This window comes from Prionailurus viverrinus, chromosome B1, assembly GCF_022837055.1.
Source record: "Prionailurus viverrinus isolate Anna chromosome B1, UM_Priviv_1.0, whole genome shotgun sequence".
Taxonomy (NCBI): domain Eukaryota; kingdom Metazoa; phylum Chordata; class Mammalia; order Carnivora; family Felidae; genus Prionailurus; species Prionailurus viverrinus.
In genome coordinates, this window is record NC_062564.1 from 80,999,459 (window position 1) to 81,023,091 (window position 23,633).

Sequence of the window (23,633 nt, forward strand, 5' to 3'; positions counted from 1 at the left end):
CTTCGATTTTATGGCTCCCATTTTCAGGGACAACAGGGACTGATATGCCTTAACTCTCACTGGAGTTTACATTGAGTCCTTATCAAAATGAGCCATCATAAATACTTATTACAGTTGTGATCTGCAGTTACTGGCATGCATTTATTGTTTTTGTTCCTCCAAAGTACGATATTTCCAGTTCCTCAGTAGTTTTCACTACCAACTGCTCTGCTCTGTGTTTGCACACTTGCCATTAAAGGTGGGGTACATATTACATTTTCACATGAAAAATGAGAGCTGGCATTAAAATAAAAAAAAATCTACCTATGCTCAAGTAGTCTATAAAAAGACATGAATTCTGTTGGTTTGATATCATCATTTTTAGTAAATAACCAAAGATAGAATTTTTGTTGGAGGAATTATGTAGTTCTATTTAAAAAGTTTTCATTTTCAAATTATGTTTTAAATGCTTTTTTAAAAATTTTGTTTATTTCAGAGAGACAGCATGAGTGAGGGGCAGAGGGAGAGAGAGAGAATGAATCTTAAACAGGCTCCACGCTCAGTGCAGAGCCCAACACAGGGCTTGATCTCATGACCCCTAGGCTCATGACCTGAGCCCAAATCAAGAGTTGAACACTCAACTGACTGAGCCAGCCAGGCACACCTGAAATACTTCTGAGGGCTAAAAAAAGAGCCTACTTTTTTTAATTTTTATTTTTATTTATTTTTGAGAGAGTATGAGTGGAGGAGGGGCAGAGAGAGAGGGAGAGAGAGAGAGGATCTGGAGCAGGCTCTGCACTATAAGTGGAGAGCCCAATGCAGGGCTAGAACTCATGAACCGTGAGATCATGACCTGAGCCAAAGTCAGGCTTAACCCACTTGCCATCTTGCTTAAACCACTGAGCCACCCATGTGCCCCCCAAAAAAGTCTACTTTAAGAAACAGTTTGCGTATGGTTGATGAAGTTTTAGAACTTTGGGCCCAATTCATTATAAATTGATTATCAATAGAGAAAGAGGAAAGAAGTTAATTGAGTTAGAAGCTTGTTCGCTAAATAAAAGAGCCTTTTACTGGTTGGAAGGAGCCTAATCTCAGTTTTTTGTTTTGTTTTGTTTTGTTTTCACTTCAAAATAATTTTTTAAAATATAATTTATTGTCAAATTGGCTTACATACAACATTCAGGGCTCATCCCAACAAACCTCAGGTTTTTTACAAAGCCTTTTAGGGATGTGAAGAAATACTAGCTTTGTTCTGCATTTTCCTTATTTCTGACCTGGGTGAATAAAAAGGGCACAGCAGGATGATGGAATGACTCAGGACTGTAACAGGGCACAGTCCAGTAAGCACTGTTAACTTTTGTGGGCAATTCCTGTGCCCTGAGTGGATTTAGCTAGCTGCTAACCCACCCAGTAAGAGACCACTGAGATCACAGTAGGCTCTTGTCATCAAAATAATAATAGCCAGTGCTTTTATAGCCCTTGGTATATGTCAGTCCTTGACCTCAGTGCTTTACATGCATTAATTCCCTTAATCCTTTTAACAGCCTTTGGAGTTAGGTACTATTATTCCTATTTTGTAGATGAGGAAACTGGCACAAAAAGAGATACAGAAACTTGCCCAGCATTGTGTAGCCCAGAAGAAGAGCTGTGATTGTAAACCAGGTGCTCTGCTTTCCATGTCTATGTGCCCATCTTTCCCTTTTCTGCCAGTCCCTCAGTTAACACTGGAGCTAGGACAGATGGCACTCAAAGGTCTCCCTCTATATGTGGCTTAGTGCCTGTGCTACCTAGGTGAGAAAAATAGAGGTTGACCTATAAGTAGACCCAAAAGCCATAGTTGCAGAAAAAATGATCCCTACAAAGTTGTGTAGGCATTGATGTTTCTACCTGACAGGAGGTCTCCCTTCAGAATGCTTTCCCATCTCTGCCAGGGCCCTGTGGTGGGTACCCCATCCAGGCATGGGCAGCACAGCAAAGGTCTGTGTATCTCACCGAGGCTTCCATCTGATGGCAAACAGTGTTTGTGAATATTTCTTATTCACAGCTGTATCCTCTGTGTCCAGTGCAGCACTCGGCATATGTTAGGGGCATAGTAAATCTATTTGAATTGATTAATATTTTTGAAGGAATGTGTTTAAATCTAGCCCTATCCAGGTCTTGATTTAAATATGTCTTATTAAAGCAGTAATTCATATCTTGTTTTACTTCATCCTATATTAAATAAATTTGTGTAAATATCATACAGTTTTATAGAAAAATCAAGATACCTAATTGGCAATGTCTTGCAATATTTTTACTTCTCCCAGTTATTCACAACTATTCTGCTTCATCTAAACATCAGCAGCCACAGCCACTTAGATGGTGGCAACCTCCAAAATTGTGGGCATGATGTTTAGAAGGACATAAAAAAGACTTCTATAAGGTTGATCTTGTATTTTCAGATCAGTTCAGAGATGAAAAGTGTACACAGACATTTTAGTAACTGAATGGGACCTTGAGTGTGTTTTTTTCCCCTTTCTTATTTTGGATGGTCTTAAACTATCTAGTCAAATAAAAATCTCATGTGGGAAAAATGATTTTGACACTAGAAGACCTTCATAGGTACTTGATAAATGTTTTTGTTTGGCACAAATGATGTGGTAAAAAATTCTTTTCCTTAAAATAAATAGTGATTTTTTTTTCTCTCTGGAAGTTTCAGTGTAAACAATTAAAATATATGTAAGAATACTTCTTTAGGTCATCTTCTATTGTGATAAATACAGTTAAATTCTTTTGCATATTTTTTGAAATACCTTTACGTGTATTTTCTCTTTTGAACTTCCTAACAATTGTACGAAGTAGATAAGACTGGTAATATATTACCCTGATATTTGTAGCTGGTCAAATTAGGATTTATAGGTAAGGTGCCTTGACTAAAGTCACACAGTTGGAAAGTATGGACTCCTTCTCCAGGCCGCTTTCATCCCATCATACAATATCTCAAGCAAAAACAACAGAACTCCAGGAAGGAACACCTGGATCTTATGCTGGCTCTTCATCACAGGTGGACGGTTTGAAATTGTTCTGGGAGATCGAATGTCAAGGCACTATTAACTTGAAACACATTATCGAACACTTGCAATTTACAGAGCACTGAACTAATATTTTGAGGAGCGGGGAGGTAGAGTACAAAGAGAATCCAGCGGTAGTCTGCCTTCACAGAGATTGGTAATGAAATGGGGGAAATTGGCAGGAGCATAAGCAACAAGTGAGTGTGAATGAGTAGGTGGGGTCAGTAAGCAGGGGGCTGGAGAGGTCCCTAGGGTTTGAGCCAGGCCCACAAATTCTGGTTGGAAAGGTCGTCCTTGGAAGTGATCCGCTTTCAAGTTCTCTCCCACCGGTTAGGAAATTGTTTGAAAGTGCTTCCGAGTGAGGTGAAGGTAAACTTGTTCTAAGATCCAAGCTGGAAGGGATGCTGCTGACAAATCCTGTCCCAGTGACCTGGCTGACGCAGCACAGTTTGTTACCTGCATGTGGGAGCAGGAATGCAGGCTGAGTGAGGATGCGGTCGCATCACGACTGACAATTGCACTGCAAATGTTGCTTCCTTACAGTGACCTGGTGGCAGAATTGCCACTTTGCTGTGCCCATGGATACAAAATCTGAACGGAAAAACCGGAAACCACACTGATGGTGTGGATGGGTCTGTGGCACAGGTAGGCCAAACCTATACGCATCATGGCAGCTGTAGAGTTAAAAGAAAAAATCACCACTGCCGTAGTCACAGAGAAAATCTTCAAATATATCTCAGCAGTTTCCATTCCCTACTGGATGAGAAGGTGATAGCAAATCTGAGATTTCCTTCTGTTCTTCAAACACGAGAAGGCTTTCGAAATTGTTTTGGTACCACAGATCCAACCTTTACCACCAGCAAGCCAATCCCCCCAGGAACACAGCCACCAATATTCCCTTGTAGCTGGTATCTGAAACTGTAAGACACAGTGTAGATGTTTTTTCTTTAAATGTTATTGAAATAAAAATAACAAATTAACTTCAATGTTAGAAACCCTATTAGTACATACCTACTTTCCTCCCTAAATCCATACTATTGATTAGGTTATGTAAAATATTTCCTGGCAGTAGATACATGTTGTTTAGTGCTAACTGGGGAAATGATTAAATTAACATATGTGAACATGCTTTGCAAATTACAAACCATTACAGTTACTTTGTTATTAGGTTACTGCTATTAGATGATGCTATTAGATGACTGGCTTTTAAAAAAATTGTTGATTAGAAAGTCTATTTGATATAGTTAATTGAGTTAGGTATTGAATTGTCTTATTGTATGTTGTGTTACTACTCTGGGAGTTAGGAGTTAAATGTGATATATTCCACCTTGGTTTGGAAAACCATAGTTTTAACATGATACTTGAAAAAACATTTAGTGTTTTCTCTCTTCCTTGCCTAAATTGCTTCACTTATTTCTTTTTGCCTCAAAAGGCTGAGAAGAGAGAAGAGAGAGTACTATGATAGTCTACTTGATTTTTTTAAAGCTTCTTCACTTTTGTCTTTATATTTTTAAGATCTATGTCTTTATCTTTTGAACTTTCCCCTCTCTCGTACCTGTCCTTTTCCTATTTATCTTTCATCATTGTCTCTCCCTCTTTTTTTTCTGGTGAATTTTAGTTCCTCCACTAAGTCTTAACCAAACTGGACCCTTTAGTAGGTTTCTGCATGATCCCCTGGCACCTTTGTTATTGTCACTGTCTTCAGTGTCGTCTCTTAATGTGGGGTTTCTTCCTTGGGGCATAACTGTATTTCAGCCTAGAGCAGGACATCTCAGGTTTCCAAATCCTTAACTTGGCCTTCTAATGACAGAGGCATGCACATCCCTGGCACTATCTCTTCTTCCAGAAGCTGTCAGGGTTCATCCATCTGCTCTGGCAATCGTAGCCTCTGAAGGTCCTCTATGACAGGCGATTGCCTTCTACCCTGGCTTTGTGTATAGCAGGTGTTCGCAGGGTCCACGGGACTCCTTCTGCCCTCAGCACCAAGATGTTAGGAAGCTTCCTGTGGGGTGTGCAACTGATGTGTGACTCTGCTTAGCTGTGACCACAAGGCCCATCCCAAAGCCTGCTGGTGTCATGTACCCTCAGGTCTTCCTTCTAGGCAGCTACCTACTCTTTAAAGTGCTGCTTCCAAAGCCTTCTCAAAATGAATCACTGCAGCTTTATTTGGAAATTGCAGAAGTCAAGGAGATGGATGGCTGCCTGAGAGGACCTTGAGCTATAACTATAACTCTCTAAAATCTCCAGTCAGAGTCAAATCATATAATCTCTTTAAACTCCATCTCGTATGATTCTGTAGAAATAATTCTCCATTTGGTCTAGGTGTGAGGGTCTTGGGGGATGTTGGTTTGGTTATCCTGATTTTCACCCTTTGGCTTCTTTTCTGACATTAACCCCCTACCCTGCCAGTCATGGCAAAGGTTGGGGGTGGGATGGCAGAAGACCATTTACCTCAATCCATACCAAAGTTGTATTCTGTTTTTGCATTGACTCAGTCTCAGTCAACACAGAATATTAGCTAATTTGGAGAATCTGCCCAATTTATTTATTTCATAAGTGCTCAATTCATACTCAAGGAAGTAAAGGAAATAAAGTATGTTGCAAGGAAATGAATTGATTTCCTGTATCTGTCTAATTGAATATTATTTTCTCAAATTGATCCAACTTTAAATTTCTTATTTTGTTGAATTTTTGGTGATTTTTTTTAACAACTCCTATTCTTTTGTATAAATTATACTAATTAGATACCAATAATAATGATTTTTTTCTCTTAAAAAAACTGTATTGATTAAGTGACTATGCTGGTTAATATATGTATCATACACCCCTGATTGCTTTCTAATATCTATACTCCCTCCTTCTTTAGAGCAGAACCTTTCAGCTGGGCACACTGCCACTCAGCTAAACACTGTATTTACTAGAATTTGTGGTGTTCCAATGGCCATGTAACTAAATTCTGGCCAGTGAAATGTAAATGGAAGTATTGCATATCACATCCAAGATGTCTCCTTAAAAGTGGGTGGTGCAGCCTTCATTTGTCCTTCCTCTCTCTGCTTACTGGAATGTTGACCTGATGACGACAGCTTGAAGAGCAGTCTTAAGATTGAGAGACAGGCTGCTAATGATAGTGGAGCATCAAGAACAGGATTCTGGGTTCTTTTGACTATGGCGTTGCCATATCCTGGGTTGCCTATGTCTAGGCTTCTTTTACAAGCATACCTCTCTTGTATAAGCATTGTTATTTGGAGTAGTTTTTTGTCTGCAACTAAACTTGATCACAATTGATGTAAAATATATAATTTTCAAATAATGGGATATAATAAAGTACACTTAATACTGGAGCTACACTGAATGTATTTCAAAATAATATATTTAGAAGCCACTTGAAGAGCTAAAGTGATTCCTGGGTCCATTATAACTTAATAACGTGCAGTATTATAAAAAATAGCTCAATGATTGTCTTGAATATTTTACCTCTTTTGATTCTTTTGGAAATGCGGATTAATACTGAGAAATAGTTTTGTTATTTAGCAGCAGTATTCCTAATGCTAAGTACAAAACTCTAGACACTTAGGGGAATTTTTGGAAATATTCTGTCTTGAATCCTTTTTGCTAATGTATTCGAGACTGATTTTGTGCTTTTTTTGTTGTTTCTTGAGTGACGGTGATAAGAATACATACAGTAAAGTGTGGTTGGTAATGCTTCTCATAAACTTTATGCATCTTTTGCCAAGGACAGATATTCAAAATAAATGAGCTCAGATTTTTCATTATCTTTGAGTTTACGTATTATTTTGGGGCTAATGTAATTAAGAAAAAAACATGGTGAAATACACCTCACATAAAACATACCATTTTAACCATTTTTAAGTGTATAGCTCATTGACACTACAGTTTACATTGTTGTGTAATCATCACCACCATCCATCTCCAGAACTCTTTCTTCTTCCCAAAATAAAACTCCGTACTCATTAAATAAAAACTCCCTATTCCTCCCTCTCCCCAGCCCGTGGCAACCCCCTTTCTCATTTTCCATATCCATGAATTTGACCCCTCAAGAAAGAAACCTCATACAATTGGAATCATACAGTATTTGTCTCCTTTTGACTTGCTTATTCCACACTGATATATTGTTTTTCTTTACTTGGGGAATTATTTCAGCATAAATGAATTATTATTGCACAGGATTGTCTTTTTTACGTTCATCTTCTGAAAATTTTCATTGGTCGTGGTAATTACAGTGAACGTTAACAGAGTAGTTATGATAAAATAGGGTATTTGAATCATTAGTTTATGCAATACAGTCCAAGGTAGAAGTCACTGTATAGTTTGGTATTTTTGATATTATAACGACCATTGAAACATAAAACAAGGGCTTTATGTTAACAGATATGCCATATGAGATGAATATGTTAGATATTTTAGCTAATCTGGTGAGTTTCCTGTCATCCTATGTAAGAACATAAATGTCATATTGTAGTGTACCATTTGATTTCACGTGTTATCTGAATATATTAGAAATAGATAAAATGTGATTTTAGGATAAAATGTTAAAGTTCACAGATGAAGCGGTTATCCCACTTGGCTTATATTCTATGTGTATAACAAATAGTAAATTAGTTTTTCTTTCTCAGAATGTACAGATTTTTAGGATTGAATAATAATCCCTAAAAAAGTAATTAAGATGTTGATGATTATTTGTTGCCTTGGGGAAAATATTGATGATCTTTGTTGTTTCAAAAATAACATTTGTCCTTGACTTAAGTGTTTTGTTTTTTGTTTGTTTGTTTTGTTTTTTAAACTTGTATCACTGCTTGCTCCCTCTTGGTTTCCTCAGAGGCACTTTATAGAGGTATGCTTCAATAAAACCTTTCTGGTAGATTGGTAGCTGGTACGATTCTTTCAAAAAATCCCAATTAAAAGAAGAAATATGATAGGGAGTTGGCCTAATGGGAGGTATGCAACTGTATTTGCAAATCTTAGACATCATCCCGCTATTTTGGTGTAACCCTTCAGCTGACAATTAAAATCTTTGTTTTATTAGTCATCACCCAACCCTAACAGATGGGTGAAGAATTAATCTGATTTGTATTTTTCCCCACAACTTTCTCCTACACATTGTAATAATCTATGATTCGCATTCAATGAGTTCTTAAAGATAGTTGATAGGCCATACAGATACAATATTTATATCCTATTAAAATTATGCCAGAGTAAAACCACAGAACAGAAGAGCTTCTAAGACCCCTGTAGAAATGTGAAGACAATTTTGATACTCTCGTCCACTTGAAAAAAAAAAAAAAATCTGCCTAATACCATAATGTTTTTTCCCTTGCCAGGACCCTCCTTGCCTGGTGTCATTTCTTGAGCTCTCCTGGGAGGAGATTAGTCTAAAACAACAAAGTAGCCAGATGTCTGGTTCTGAGAGAGTCCCAGAGGCCAGGCTACGGTAGGCAACAGAAACCGCGTGGGGCTGAAGATCAAAGATACCTGAGAATTACTTATGGGCACATAATATGTGTCATTCCCATTATTAACAGTCTGAGAAAATTTGTTTCTCTAATTAACCCTTTTGTTGGCGTAACCTTAAATTTTAGTGAGTATATTTCTTTTTTGATATGTGTTCTTTTGTGTGGTTTTGAGAAGTATACATATCAAAAAAGAGAAATGAAAAGGAACCCATGTGCTTGATTAAAATCTCTAAGTACTGTTATTCTTATCCAAAATAGATATGCTGTCCAGTGTATCATCATTTATCATGAAATGAGTGGCATTTTGGTTCTAGGTTAAAATTACAAATTAATAGTCAGGAGCTACATGTTTTAATGTGTGAAGAGCTCTTCTTAAAGCTCTAAGCCTTACTTTTAAAAGTACAATTATTTCAACTTTTAACTGCTTTAGAGTGGAGATTTTTAGATCACAGCTTCCTGGTCTTAAAATGAATTCAGGATAAATCCCAGTGGTGGGAAATCTGTACCTTATTAATAGTTGACCTCTTTCTTTTCACACTGGTATTATAATGAAATGCTAATTAAACGTTCTTGCTATCCTTTACCTGTTTGCTTTATAGATATAATTTTACATTGTTTAGACGCAGACAAATTTGGAAAATATGAATACATTTGCTCTTTTGAGTTTGTTTTAATCCTAAAGCCTCTGAAAGCTTTTAGCTGAATTTATTCCAAGGGATGGGGAAACATCTAATTATAACTTTTGATGTGTTAGCCTCTAGATGACAGTATCAAAATAGAGAACAAAAGATTCTGGTTGGCCTTGCCACTTGTTTTTGTTTCCATTCAACATCATCGTGTAACAACAAAATCGTGTAAAAGCCTTATTCCTGCTTTCCTTGAGATAGAATCATAAACCATTGTTACCAAGAGCCAGCTTTAGCGCTTTTAAGTGCTACAACACATTCTTTAACATCTAGTAATATAAACTTGGCATAAAAGCTGTAAAAATGTCTTTAGACCTAATTGGAGATATGTGTTAGCAATATAGTGCAGAGATTTCATATTCTTCGTGTAGTGGTCAAGGCTTCTTTTAACCCCTTGAGGAAAATGAAGCTCCTAGGAGCAGTTTGTAAGGATTAATTGATTTATCTCTTTGCTTCTAGATTTAAGTATTGAAGCAAGAATAAAATTGGCTTCCTGCACAAAGCACTGGAGAGACAACTGTATTTTTTTTTTTTAAGAGCAGAATTTGTGTTACTTTAGTGACAAAGGGTGATCTGTGCTTTCGCTCCTTACACCTGTGTTTCTGTTACTGCTTACCCCATCGTCAACAATACCATTTATTATCACTGGGGAGTCTGGTTATTTGTTTTCCTATTTTGAGTGCAAATCGAGTTCAGTTATGACAACTGTGCCATAAACATTTCTAAGCTCCAGTTACTGGCTTACTTTAAACAAGTAGTATTTGGAGTAACAAACACTTCCCAGTATCACAATATTATTGTCAGTTCCTTGGAGGTGGTTATATAGCAGGATTTGATTTGAAGGAATGAGAGTCATGGTTCCAGGACTAAGGTCCAATGATGGAAGGAGCATTCCATTCTGTTGTGGTTCAGGGGGCTGTTCTTGTTTCTTCCTTTCAAGGAAGTCCTCATTTCCTCCCCTTCCCACTTCACCCCCAAGACACACATGCTTGTGTTTGTATACACATTTAAAATGGGGATTTGCTAAGGAGAAGACCAAAAGGAACTCTTTTAATTTTTTTTTTTAAATCTTTCAGAAGTTGCCAATGTTGCTGGTCATGTTAATGTATTCATCTTGAGTCGCTTCATTGACTACTGATCCTCTTCCCCCTTCCCCCTCTTCTTCCTCCCCTCCCATTTACGTTATGGGCCATTACTGTGAGTATCATCTTTTGGGGCATCTCTCCCTCAACACTGTGTACAGAGAAATGTTGAATTATGCTTGAAAAAATAAGCATTATCAAATTTAAGGAGGTGAAGAGTGTTGGTTTTCTAGTTTCTGCTTTTTCTTCATTCACTCTACCTTCCTTACTCATAGATTTCTTTGTAGATTACCTCCACCTCTACCCTGTCATATTTTCTCTATTCTTCATCTTTTAGTTCTTAATTGTGTTTCAGCAGTCTGCCGATAGCCTTCCAGGATGGGTTCTGTTATGAAATAAGAGCAAAGTTGTAAGAACAGGCAATTAAGCTCTCTTTTTAAAATTCTTTTAATAACTTAATGTGTAATGATTTAGTACTTGAGTGGGTATTGAGGTAATAATCTATAAACTTTTTGTGATAGAATTATGTGCTAAATAAAAATGCTGGCAATATAAATCAAGTTGGCTTTGTTAGAATGTGATGACTCAATATGCATTTTAATTTCTCTTAATTTTAAAAGCTTTGAAGTTAAGCATATGGTCTTAAACATTTGTTTTTAATCTGCAATGGTTTGAAAGATCTTAAGACCTGCTTACTTACTTACCTTTTTAACTTGTTTCCTAAATTTCTTTACTTTTATTTTTTTTTAATTTTTTTAATGTTTATTTATTTATTTATTATTTTAAAAAAAATTTTTTTTTCAACGTTTATTTATTTTTGGGACAGAGAGAGACAGAGCATGAATGGGGGAGGGGCAGAGAGAGAGGGAGACACAGAATCGGAAACAGGCTCCAGGCTCTGAACCATCAGCCCAGAGCCTGACGCGGGGCTCGAACTCCTGGACCGCGAGATCGTGACCTGGCTGAAGTCGGACGCTCAACCGACTGCGCCACCCAGGCGCCCCAATGTTTATTTATTTTTGAGACAGAGGGAGACAGAGCACGAGTGGGGGAGGGGCAGAGAGAGAGGGAGACACAGAATTTGAAACAGGCTGTAGGCTCTGAGCTGTCAGCACAGAGCCTGATGCGGGGCTCGAACCCACGAACCGTGAGATCATGACCTGAGCCGAAGTTGGATGCTTAACCGACTGAGCCACCCAGGTGCCCCTAAATTTCTTTACTTTTAAAGTAACATTTATCCTCATCTGAGGTTTGTAGAAATAACCCTTGGATCATCTGTCACTGTTTCCAATGGTGGTCTTTGGCTCTAAATTGCCTGAGAGTCTGAGGCCGCAAAGTGATAGGATTAGATCCTAGCAGATGGGAGAGTCCTTTCCCCAGTGGCAAATGACTGGTAGCACATTGCTCAAGCCGGCAGTTCTGGAAACAAAGTTATGTTTTGAGTACAAAAATTGATCTTGAATCCTTGTGACTTCTAACTCTATGGTTAAAATAAAGGACAACATCTTGAAAAGAAGTAATAGAAAATTAAGCATTGTCATTGATTGTATCCAATGTGAGCAGTTGGCAGAAGTGTTTTAAGTGGAGTCCTTTTTCTTTTTCAGGTAAGATTTACATGATTAAATATAGAATGAAACGACAGCCAATAGATAATCAGATACCTCAGAATAATGTTTGGGAAGCTGGGTTTCCTGAAGATATGAGGCTTAGTTATTTTAGCCTGGGGATTTTGCCTGGGGAAAAATGTATGTGCCTCAACAGCTGAAGGGCTATTCAGGAAGAAACAAAGTAAAATGGCATCTATTTTAACGTGTAATTTTGATATTTCATACTTAATCTTATCCGTAGCAGAAATGTCAAAATACACCAGCTGCAGACCATTTCTGAAGCCATATCTACACTACCAAATTGAACTAGGTAGATAAAATCCTTAAGAATCAAATACTTTTCCATAGGGAGAAGAGGGTGTCCTTTCTAGGTAATTCTCTGGAGGGTAGGGAAAGTGCTAGTGGAGTCAAATTGAAGATGTGCTGTATTTCAAATACAGGAACATCCAGCTTTAAAAAAACTGCTGTGGGGAGGGCAGGGGGCAGCTTGAAAAATTGATTTATCATACTTAAACATAACTATGGATTCTTTCACACCATTTTCTATCTCTATTTATTCCCACTTACATTTAAAATAACATGTTCCTTCATTTATGTTTATTTTTTTTTTTGTTTTAAATTTTAACCTCATCTCAAGTTGAATTGTTCATGCTAGAAATGATACTACAATTCTGTCCCTCATTTCTTTCTCCTTCATAGACTGAGTTATTCTAGCCATATGAGTTACTGTTTAAGTTAAAGTCAAGTTCTTACTAATGGAATGGCTAGATTTCTATTTTATATAAATGCTTTTCTTTTGTTCACCCTGGAAGCTTACGCCTTAAAGGAATTAAAATAGTAAAGTCTAGGCTACCATTTATCCTGTCACTACATGGCTGTTGTTTATTGTTTTTTAATCAAAAATCAAGTTTCTGTATTTAATGACTTGGAAGATGCATTACATTTTGTCAAAATGTAAGAATTTATGAAAAATAAAGAGCCTCTGGAATCCCCAAAAGATCAAGAAGGGGATGTGTATAATTTTGCTGTTTAACACTTATATAAGCATTAATATTTATTATTGAGTTTAGTATTTTGTATTTTCTCTTCCATCAACATATATTATAGTGTATTATTTAGAGAACATTAAACAGCTAAGATTGAGTCACAGTAAAAAAAAAAATTAGGTTTTTTCTTTTTTCCTCTTTTATTTGAATTTTCCCCATGGTTGTTTGGTAAAGAGCAAACAAATTTGTTCATGATGAGGGCATTTACCTTGAGTAAAACCCTGTCTGGTATGTATGGAAGTAAACCAAAGCGCTGACAGGTTGCAGAATGGTCACCATCATCTCTTACCCTAATGCACAGACTGTTAATGCTAAGCTAACAGAGGTAACTTTGGCAGTGAAAACCAGTGCCATGTGCAGATATGGCCTTTGATACTTAAGTTTTACTTAATTATTAGAGTGAACATGAAGCACATCAGGTTGGTTGGCTTAACTAATAGTATTAGTTTCCTAACATTTAAAATTCATAGAAATGTTAGATAAATGCACTTTTGTTTGACCAGAGGATTCATTTTTTATTAAAATAGCCATTAAAAAACCAAAACACAACATTTCTAGAAACTCATTTTTTCTAAAGAAATACATGATCAGTAGAAAATGTTTCCCTAGCCAAATTGGTAGCCCTGTGCTCTTTAAAAAAATTTTTTTTAATGTTTATTTATTTTTGAGAGAGAGAGAGAGCGTGAGCGATCAGGAGTGGGGGAGCGGCAGAGAGAGAGAGAGAGAGAGAGAGAGAGAGAGGGAGAGACAGAAACAGAAACTGAAGTAGGCTCCAGGCTCTGAGCTGTCAGCACAGAGCCCCATGCGGGGCTTGAACCCACAAACCTTGAGATCGTGACCTGAGCTGAAGTCCAGCACTTAATTGACTGAGCCACCCAGGCACCCCAATCTTGTGCTCTTTTAGACAGCATTATTTGGAATACTTTAAAAAGTACTTTTTACCCCATAAATGTCAAATTATGCCTTTTCTTTGTAACCTTTTTAAGGGGAAGTTTTATCAAGGAATGAGACCACTGCATTTAATTCACTGAAGTAAATTATAATTTCAAACATCTCTTTATGATGTTTTAAAGATCATCTTGTGTAATGTATACATATCTTTTTAGTGGAATATACCCCTTGGCTTTTCCGTATTTGATAGGTGTTGTAGCTTGGAAAGAAAACCACACATAAAGTAAACCACAGACTCTAGGAACTGGGCAGCATGAAAATAAAACACACTTTCATATATGCAAACAGTAAAAAGCATACAAATCGGCCAGCTCTTTTTTTGAAGTTTTCAGTGATAATTAGAGATTAAAAAATAATTTTGCCATATCTGTTGTGATTCTCTACTCTTTCAGCCAGTTGTAGCAACCCACACACTTTCCTCATGAGGGGATCAGTGCACACAAAGGCTTATGCTTTGAGGGAACCTTAGAACACGCTTGGATTCGAATATAAAAACCCCACGTTTCACAAAGACACTGGTGTAGGATCTCCCCGACCTTTGTTCCCTTGAGAAATAGTGATGACAGCCATTTAGATCTTCCCCCACACCTCTAGTCCTCTGTATCGATGGAAAAAAATGCTTTAGACAACTGATGACCAAGCAGTTAGCTTTACCAACCTGAGCTTTGGTGTTTGAAATTTGGTTTTCAGTCTCATTTCCTGCCTACTGAAGCGATATGGCTTTTAGACAACCAGACTTTCAAAAGTTAAAAGGCAATAAGTCAATCCCCCTGCAAACACAGAAACATAGATTCAAATTGTAAATAAGGAAATGCATTGGGTACATTAAACAGACATAGAAAAATGGATTTCTGTCTTTTGTAGTAAGGTAATTGGGCACCACCGCTTGGCAGGAGCTGGTGCTATTGAGCCGGCTGTAGCTGCCACAGGTTGATAGGCAGGTGATCAGGCAGCTTCCACCAGGGTCTGCACAGGAGGCCTACCTAATATGCTGTCTGCCCTAAGGGCCTATGGGAACACAGTTGGATTATTATGTTAATGCATGAGCCTGCTGCCCTCTTCCTATCCCAGCTGGGTTCCCTGTTGTTAGGAACTGCTTTGCACTGACAGTGGAGTAATATGCTTCATGATTGAAAGGGCAAAGGGGCTTGGAGGAAAAAAAAAAAAAAGAATAGGCCTGTACAGATATGTAAATGAAGGAAGGAAATCTGTAGGAAGATTTCACTCTATACAGAGAAAGTTTATTAGAAAGTTCTTTTTTCTTGCAGCACTCTGTAAAACCACTCATTTCTTAATTAATTTCTAGGCTTGCTTTCCTTCCTAACACTGCCATATAGTACATGGCGACGTTTTCTAAAACAGGCACTTAGGCTGATTTGTTTTCAACTGAGATGCTCTAACACATCCGAACCCAGGTGGAGTGCTGACAGTGGTGCATTTTTTTTGCACATTCATTACTCTTTAATACTCGTCCTTCACTTATTCCACTCTTTTTTTACAGGAAAGTTATGTCTTAAGGTGCTGAAGGATTTATGTTATGTACTGCTATCACTTCTATTTTTCTTTATTTTTGGTGAAGCTTTGGAAAACTGCATAAACCTGTCTTTTGGGAGTGGGTAGGTGTAGAGGTGAGGAAGTGCTTGGGTGGGGTAGAAGGTATTTTCTTGGGTCTATGAGTTTAATATGAGTGATGGTTCAAATTGCAGTAGCATTTGGTTTTCAACTGAGCTTTTTAACATTGACATCATAATGTCGTGAAGAGGGTGGGCTTTCGTGTCCACGGACCTGTACAAATGCTGGCTCTACTAACTATTAGCTATCTTATTTTGGGTAAACCACTTTACCTCGTATCTACCTCAGCTATAAAATGGGTATAATATGCATTTTAAATGAGAGGATAATGAATATAAATAATTTTGTTGATGTAGAGTGGGTATTCATCAATGCTCACCATAATAATGATACGTAATTGCTATTATAGCAACTATAAATTTCAGTTATTAGACCATTATTTTAATATGTATGGTTGTATACATTCAATGGATTGAAGATTCTGTCTTTTCCTCTACATGTTTCTTTTCTTTCTTTCTTTCTTTTTTTTTTTTTTTACCAAGCCTCAGCAAATGGGAATGACTTTAGCTTCAACCAGAATTTGACACAAAAACATAATGTTAGGATATGTTTTTAAACAATTAGTTTTATAATAAGCCACATTTCAAATGCTGAAAGGAAATTGAATGGAAAAGAAAATCTATTTGGCCAGTATTCCAGACAGCCTCTGGAAATATTTTTTGTGGATGTCTAAATTTGGAAAAGTTTATAAGTATTCCTATATATGTGACCGTGTCTAACACATTTGTTTATTTAAACTAATTAGAATGGCAGTATATGGCTGGGAATTATTTTAAATATCTCTCGTGGTTTTTTTCACTTGGCACGGTACTTACTGGATGAGAAGATGTATATAAAGATGATGTTCCCAGTACCTAGCACACGGAGGGATTGGGAAATGATGGTCATTGTGAATGTGTCCATGCTTGTTTCGTATCAACAGCCCAGCCTGCATTAAATAATGCTTTGCAGATTTGAAAGCAGGAACTTCAGAGAGATTCTTAAGGTCAGCAAATGTAAAAAGTTGGGTGTAGTATAGGATCCATAAGCTAGTAAGATGGTTATCATATAAATGATGAAAGAATTCATATGATTTAAAAATGATCCATTAATCATTTTAATACTCCATTGAAAACTTTGTTAAAGTTTGAGGTAGATACTTTGTGCTATATTAGAAAAGAGACTCCTTTCTGAAAAGTGATTATGCATTTAACTTTACATGTACAGAATACAGGGAGAAGGTACCAGTTCTGTCTAAGCAATTCTTTGTAGTTATAAAAAAATTCTTTTATACCATATCTTCATATTACCCATTTAGTTGGTTACATATATGGTGTGTTGGGGGGGTATGTAGCTATGTACATTTATATATATGCATGAATATACATGTAAACACATGAATATATACATATGTATGTATATCTCTGGCTGTATTGATACGTACATTATATAAAATCTCAGAATCTGATGTATACCTAGGAATATTTCAAGAGGAGCTCTAGTCAAGCACATTGCTTAATAATGGAATTTTAAATAATGCCTTAAGTTTGAGCAATAGTTGTTAATTGTGAAGACTTTGAAGAAAAGACATTATAGTAATCAATAATACCATGAAATAGGTAAAGAATACTCAAAGGAGTATGCCTTTTTAAAATTTCCTTCTTCTTTACCAATCAACAGTGCAGGCTGCATCACTGCCGATTGTCAGAATACAGATCTACATCTCTCCCGAATATAGCCTATTGTACATACAAAGAAGTCCGTCACAGAGTGAATTATAAACTCTGTTTTAAAGGATGTCCACTTTGAAGAAAATCTAGGTAGTCTATTCGGCTTAAATAAACATTTGTCCAATGCCTGGTTTTCTTTAAAATAGCTTTGGATTTAACACATCCTATAGTTCCTTATAGGCTGAATGTTATTGAGAACAGAAGTCTTATCTTATTAGAAAAGGAAGAAGAAGAAGAAGAAGAAGAAGAAGAAGAAGAAGAAGAAGAAGAAGAAAAGAAAAAGACAAAAACAACCTAGTTTCTTAAACACAGTAGGAATTCATCGAATGCTCATTGACTGAATAATTGGGTCAACATAATAATGTAGTATAATAATAGTATAATAACACTCGGATATAAGTCCATGGATCCCAATGTACCTTGTTTTTTCTTACCTTTACTTAGTACTGCTCTCAAGGAAGCATTATCCATGTTTCCCTTTGGCAGCTTTGTGAAGCTGCTGACTGAGTTACCTTTCCAACCTCTCTGACAAAGTGGTAACTTCTGCCTCTCCTGAGCCCCTTCCTACCTCCACTAACCCATCCCACTTCTTTATGCCCTCCCCACATTGTTATTCTGCCAGAGACCCAAGAAAGGCCAGAGTTGGAGACATGATGATTGGGTGGACGTGTGCTTTATAGGAAAGAAGCAAATGTTTTGCCAGAGGGGTTGTTGGTTTCTGCCCTTCTAGAGGCCATTATTAGCCTGTCCAGTGACTATGTTCTCCCTCTAGTTGTGTTCCACATTCACCCTTTGCTTTTCGGGAAACTTTAGAAACACCCTAGATTATTCTTTTATTCCAAGCCCCAATCCTAACTAGAATTGTGAGGACCCGCTGCTCTGTAAAGGTTTCACCCCCCTACCCCCAGACTTCTTTCAGACTCTTCCCCCAAAGATGGTAAAACACACACACACACACACACACACACACACACACACACACACAACTTTTCTTGACTTTTTCCTTAGGTCTCATGAATTTCTGAATATTAACAAAGAGGTCTACATAATAGGTTATGATTCTAAAATCACAGGGAGTTATATTATAAACAATAAACACAACTTTTTTAAAAGGCTTGCCTTATATCCCCATATCCATCCTTTCTCTTCTTCCCACTTTAAAAATGCTTATTTGTCTCCATTTTTCCAAATTCACCAGAAATTTTATCTCTATTTGGGTCCCTAATTTGGCAAGTCATTGATTAATAGTTCTCACCACTTAGTAATGAGATAATATTGATGATGATACAATTAATAGTAACTAATATTTAGTACTAACTATGCTAATGCTTTATATAAATTTTCTCATTGAATTCTCACAAATGCTTACAAGCAGATAGTAATATTACACCCATTGTGAGACAAGGAAACGGAAGTTTAATATGGCTAAAGTTGTTCAGTCTCCTGTCTGTGGAGCTGGATTCAGACCAATATAAGCTAAATCTAGCGCCCTCTAGTGCCTGCAATCTTACGGCTGTTTTAAGTGGTAAATTATGTACTGAAACATAGCCTTCATTTCCCAACTGCCTCTCTCCAATATTTGGGTTGTATCCTTACCTATTCTTGTGTAGGAGGTTGTGTCTCATTAGGCATAATCATATCCTATATATCTAGGAGGATGGATCATGGATAAATAAGAGAAAACCATGCTAACAAGTTTTTTAACCCTGTTTTTCAAGATTGAATGGGTAGGCAGCTTAATAACTTGGTATTATCTCATGATGACAATGTCAAAGGAAAAAGTAAGAGCCAGCGTAACTAGTCCTTCTTTTACTAGTAAAGTGTGATAACAAAAATGGTGTGAATAGTGAATAGTTAACAGAAAGCTGACAATTTAAGGGCACGAAAGGCAGAACCTAAATTTGCATTAGTTTCCTTAAAGATAAATGTAATCTTGGAACTGACAGTCTGGCAAGTGCATAAATAGACCCTGAAGCTCAGACAGTAAAGTTATTTGCAGTTATAAAATGCAATTGACCTTTATAGAATATGGGTGTTAGAAGCACTGATCCCCATGCAGTCAAAAATCTGTGTATAACTTTTGACTCCCTAAAAACTTCACTAATAGCCTACTGTTGAATGGCAGCCTTACTGAAAGCAGAGTTGATTAACACATATTTTTTATGTTCCACTATTATACACTGTCTTCTCACAATAATAACTAACTTTTTCTTATTTTTTTTTTTCGTGTTTCTAGGCTATGCAGGTCAGCTGTGAGTTTTTCAAATTTTGCAAATCTCCAAAAAATTTTCCAGTATATTCACTGGGAAAAAAAATCCACATATAAGTGGGCCATGTAATTCAAACCCATGTTGTTCAAGGGTCTACTGAAAATAAGTCATGGGGCTGTAACTTACAGCATGATGACTGTAGTCAATAATACTGTATTGCCTATTTGAAAGTTTCTAGGAGAGTAGATCTTAAAAGTTCTCATCATAAGAAAAAACATGTTTGTAACTTTGTGTGATGACAGATGGTAATTAGACTTAATGTGATGATTATTTTGCGATGTATACAAATATCTAATCAATATTTTATATATCTGAAACTAATAGAATGTTATAAGTCAATTATGCTTCCATTTTTTAAAAAAGGAAAGGTACCAGAAGGAAACAGAACATGAACTAATAAACCAGACCTTTATGGCTTTCATGATAAAGCCTGCTCTGACCACCAGACACTGATTGAAAAGACAGTGAAGTCAACCTGGATTTTAGCAAGCCCATGGATTTGCAGAAAGAACTCTGAGAGCCCCAAGAACTTTCTGAAGCATTCTAGTCAAGCTCACACCAGAGATGAAGGTGTCTTGGGGCCACTGAAATCCCCACAACCTGTTTGAGAGGATTATAGTTAAATGGGCAATTAAAGACAGGTGCTTTGTCCTAAGCTCTACTCCTTTTTTTTTTTTTTTTTCTTCTTCTTCTTTTCTGAGAAAGAGTGACAACAGGAGCAGGAGAGAGGCAGAGACAGAGGGAGGCAGAGAGAGAGGGAGAGAGAGAGAATCCCAAGCAGGCTCTGCACTGTCAGCATGGAGCCTGAAGCAGAGCCCAAACCTACGAACCATGAGACCATGACCTGAACTGAAACAAGGAGTCAGCCGCTTAACTGACTGAGCCACCCAGGCGCCCCTAAGCTTTCCTCCTTTGGTCTCACACTTATGACACTGTCCTTTTATAAGAGCATGGGCTTAAGCATGGGTCCCAATTTTACCATTGATTTATTTCAACTTATTTCTCTCAACCACTTACTTTCTCTGAGGCTTATTTTTCACATCTGTACAATGGAATAATACTTACCTCATGGGGTTGTTTTAAGAATTAAGTGAAGTAACCCCTATTGTCTGGTATAGAAGGTGCTTAACAAATGTCAGCTTTGTTTCCTTCTGCTTATAAAATGCTATTTTGATGGAAAAGGAAAATAAAAGAAGTTAAATCATTTTATCCTAAATTCTTGGGTCAGAAAAACAGTTTTTACCTCTTGCTCCCATGGAATTTCATGCATCATCTCTCATTTAAGACCCTGTGAGCTACTAATCTTGGGGGGGAGAAATGAAATTCAGTTTGGTTCATAACACTTCTTGAAAGGGAGTTTTTAAACTGTGATGAAGCTAGGTTAAACGGGAGCCAAGTGGGGCCATTTCCAAGGGTTTGGGAGGTGAAGCAATTTGTTTTTGTACTTGTATCACTGTTTTTACTCTTTTTAATCTCATTTCTAGTCCCTTAGGTTCCGTAATAAAGTCTTCAGTACTATACATTTTTATTAAACATCTTTTTGGACTCCAATTTGCATTTCAGATAATATAACAAAATGTATGTGTTTCAAATATTCACTGCATAATTGCGATTAGAACATGTAATCCCTCAAAAGATGTTAATTGCAATTTAAATTCACGCTGAATTTAATTAAGTGAGTTGGGGATTAGAAAGTAGATGTAAGGAGTAGTTAAGGGAATACATTTTTAAAAAGCATCCATATTTTTTTTTCTAAAAAATGTAAACCTCTTTCCACTTTATGATTAGAAAGATGAGGGAAATGTAGAAGAGGAGGAATCAAAATCTTAAGACTATGTTCACAATTTGGATCTAGAATTTAAGCTAATTGTGGTTAAAGAAGGAGGGCTGGTTTGAGTAACCTTCTCATTTATATTCTTAAAGAGTTTTCCAGTAGATGGTGACTCACTTGGTGTCCGATAAAGACTTCAGTTGAACAGAAATCTTGAAGAACTGAGAAAATGTTAAGGTAGTTGCAACAGAGATCTTTCCAGCCAGCTGTTTTCTGTGTGTGTGTGTGCGTCTTTGTCATAATGTGCTGGCCAAGGCGGTGTTTTATGTATAATTATAGAAGAGACACTTAGTGCATAGACAGTTCATATTTAAGCAGTGCTTTTCTATGATAACTTCACTGTACTAATGGAAGTAGAGAGTAGCATTAGAAGAAAAACAAATGCCTTATTTTTTCCTAATTTCTAAAGAATACTAAAACTTGAGATTTATAGTCTTAAAAAAGTATGTAAGCAGTCCTATCTCTCAGTGATTGGGAACATAAAGCATTTAAATTATTATTATTTGATGTTGAATCTGAAAACAGTTTTTCAAAAAGGCTACTGGAATAATAACATTGTGATTCATTTTATTTTTAAGTTTTTCTGGGAACACATTTTAAATCAAGAATCCCTTTTAAGGTGATCTAAACACAGTTTTAAATGCAAGGGTATTATTTCTCTTTAAGTAATTTCTTTATTTTTACATGTGTCTAGAAGAGGAAAAATTACTTCATAAACCTGTTTTGAATGAGTCATACCATGAATGTGGTGCACAAAACAGTGTGCACACGCGTGCATGTGTGTTAATTACACATACTGACTGCCTAATATTTTATTGGATTCTATAAGCATAATTTTTTAAGAAACAAACTTCAGAGTCTTTTAAAATGTTCTCTTAGTAAGAAATGTTTGAAATTCTGATGGGAAGCTCTGTCTTTGTTTCCTAAGAAGCAAGCATCCTAAAAAAACTGAATCATGAATCTGGCTTTACATCTAGAATGAGTTCTTCAAACTTTATCTGTGCTACCGTAAGGAGTAGTTAAGGGAATACATTTTTTAAATGAGCAAATAATAAACTTGTTTTTAAAGGAAACAAAAGCTATGTTTATATTTAAGACACTGTGGCTTTAAGTATGTAAATCCTCATCCATCTTGCCTGCAACCTAAAATCATTCCACATAAATGTCTTCATTTATTTGCAATTTAATTTCCTTAAAATGACTACTTTGATAATGGCTGTCATGGGTGCTTTTTCTAATAACATAAAATTGCTGTTATTCTCAATGAAGTGACTTTTTTCTTTTGGGTTAGGTTCACACTATCACATAAACATAATTTTTGACCAATGGCTTATCAAGGAAAAGGCTTACCATTCATTCACTGTCCTAAATTCACTATGTGAGACATCTAGTAACATACAACATTACAGAATGACTAGCAAACATTATGTTCTTGTATCGTTTAAAAATTTTTTAGTATCTTAATTTTTTTTATCACAAAGGCACCATATTCCGAGTAATATAGAAAATGTAAGCAAACAAAACAAAGAAATACCATAATCCCACCGGTCAGATAACCATATTGATATCTTTATGTGTATCTTCTAGACATTTTTGTTTGCACATATATTTAATAGAATGAGATCATATAATGCATATTGTTTTGTAATCCTATTTGCCCACTTAGCAATACATCGTGATCATGTCTCCATAGTGTCCTACAACAGTGTTTCTATAGACCGTTTACTATTCTCACATGTGGACATGCAATGTTTTGTTTCAGTCCTGGCTAGTTTTGGCCATTAAAAAATAATATTATGATGAAGAGCCTTTTCACTAGATCTTTTCTTGGATCTGTATTAGTTTCTTAGATAAGTTTTTAAAACTGGAATTGCTGGGTCAAGGGGTGTGTATGGACACCTGTAAGGTTTGGCTGCTTTAGAACCCAGCGAGGTTCTAAAGGATGCAGAGGCATCTTTTCCCTGAACTCTCATCAGTCGTAGGAATTATTATTTTTGCAAATCTTTGCTCATTTGATAGTTTTCTCCCTACATTACTTTTGTATTCTCTTTTCAGTGCGAGTCGGTCCATGTTGTAAAGATGCAGAGTCCACATAATATTTTCTAGAAATGTGTATTTGACAAATATTTTAATTTTATCCCCCCCCCCAACTGCCCAATATATGTCATATTTTAGAGTAAAATCTTGATGGCAACATTTAAAAAGTTGCTCTATTTCTTTATTTGACTTCAACCAAAAGAAATACACATTGTTGTTGCTGAATGTGTTGTTTAACTAGATCTCTAACCATGTTATAAATGGTGCCTGTGGAAGGATCTG

The 23,633-nt window shown here is 36.5% G+C and overlaps 1 protein-coding gene across 9 annotated transcripts in view; it reads left to right on the forward strand.

Moving 5' to 3' along the window:
- SLC10A7 (solute carrier family 10 member 7) overlaps positions 1-23,633 on the forward strand; it is a 254,880-nt gene that overhangs the window by 35,016 nt on the left and 196,231 nt on the right. The window contains exon 5 of one of the 9 annotated variants that reach the window (XM_047856001.1): positions 3,573-4,011. The exons of the other annotated variants lie outside the window; for them this stretch is intronic. Coding sequence (XP_047711957.1) covers positions 3,573-3,575 — 3 coding nt within the window. The 3' untranslated portion in view covers positions 3,576-4,011. Of the gene's footprint in view, positions 1-3,572; positions 4,012-23,633 lie in introns of those variants that run through there. 9 annotated transcript variants of the gene reach the window in all.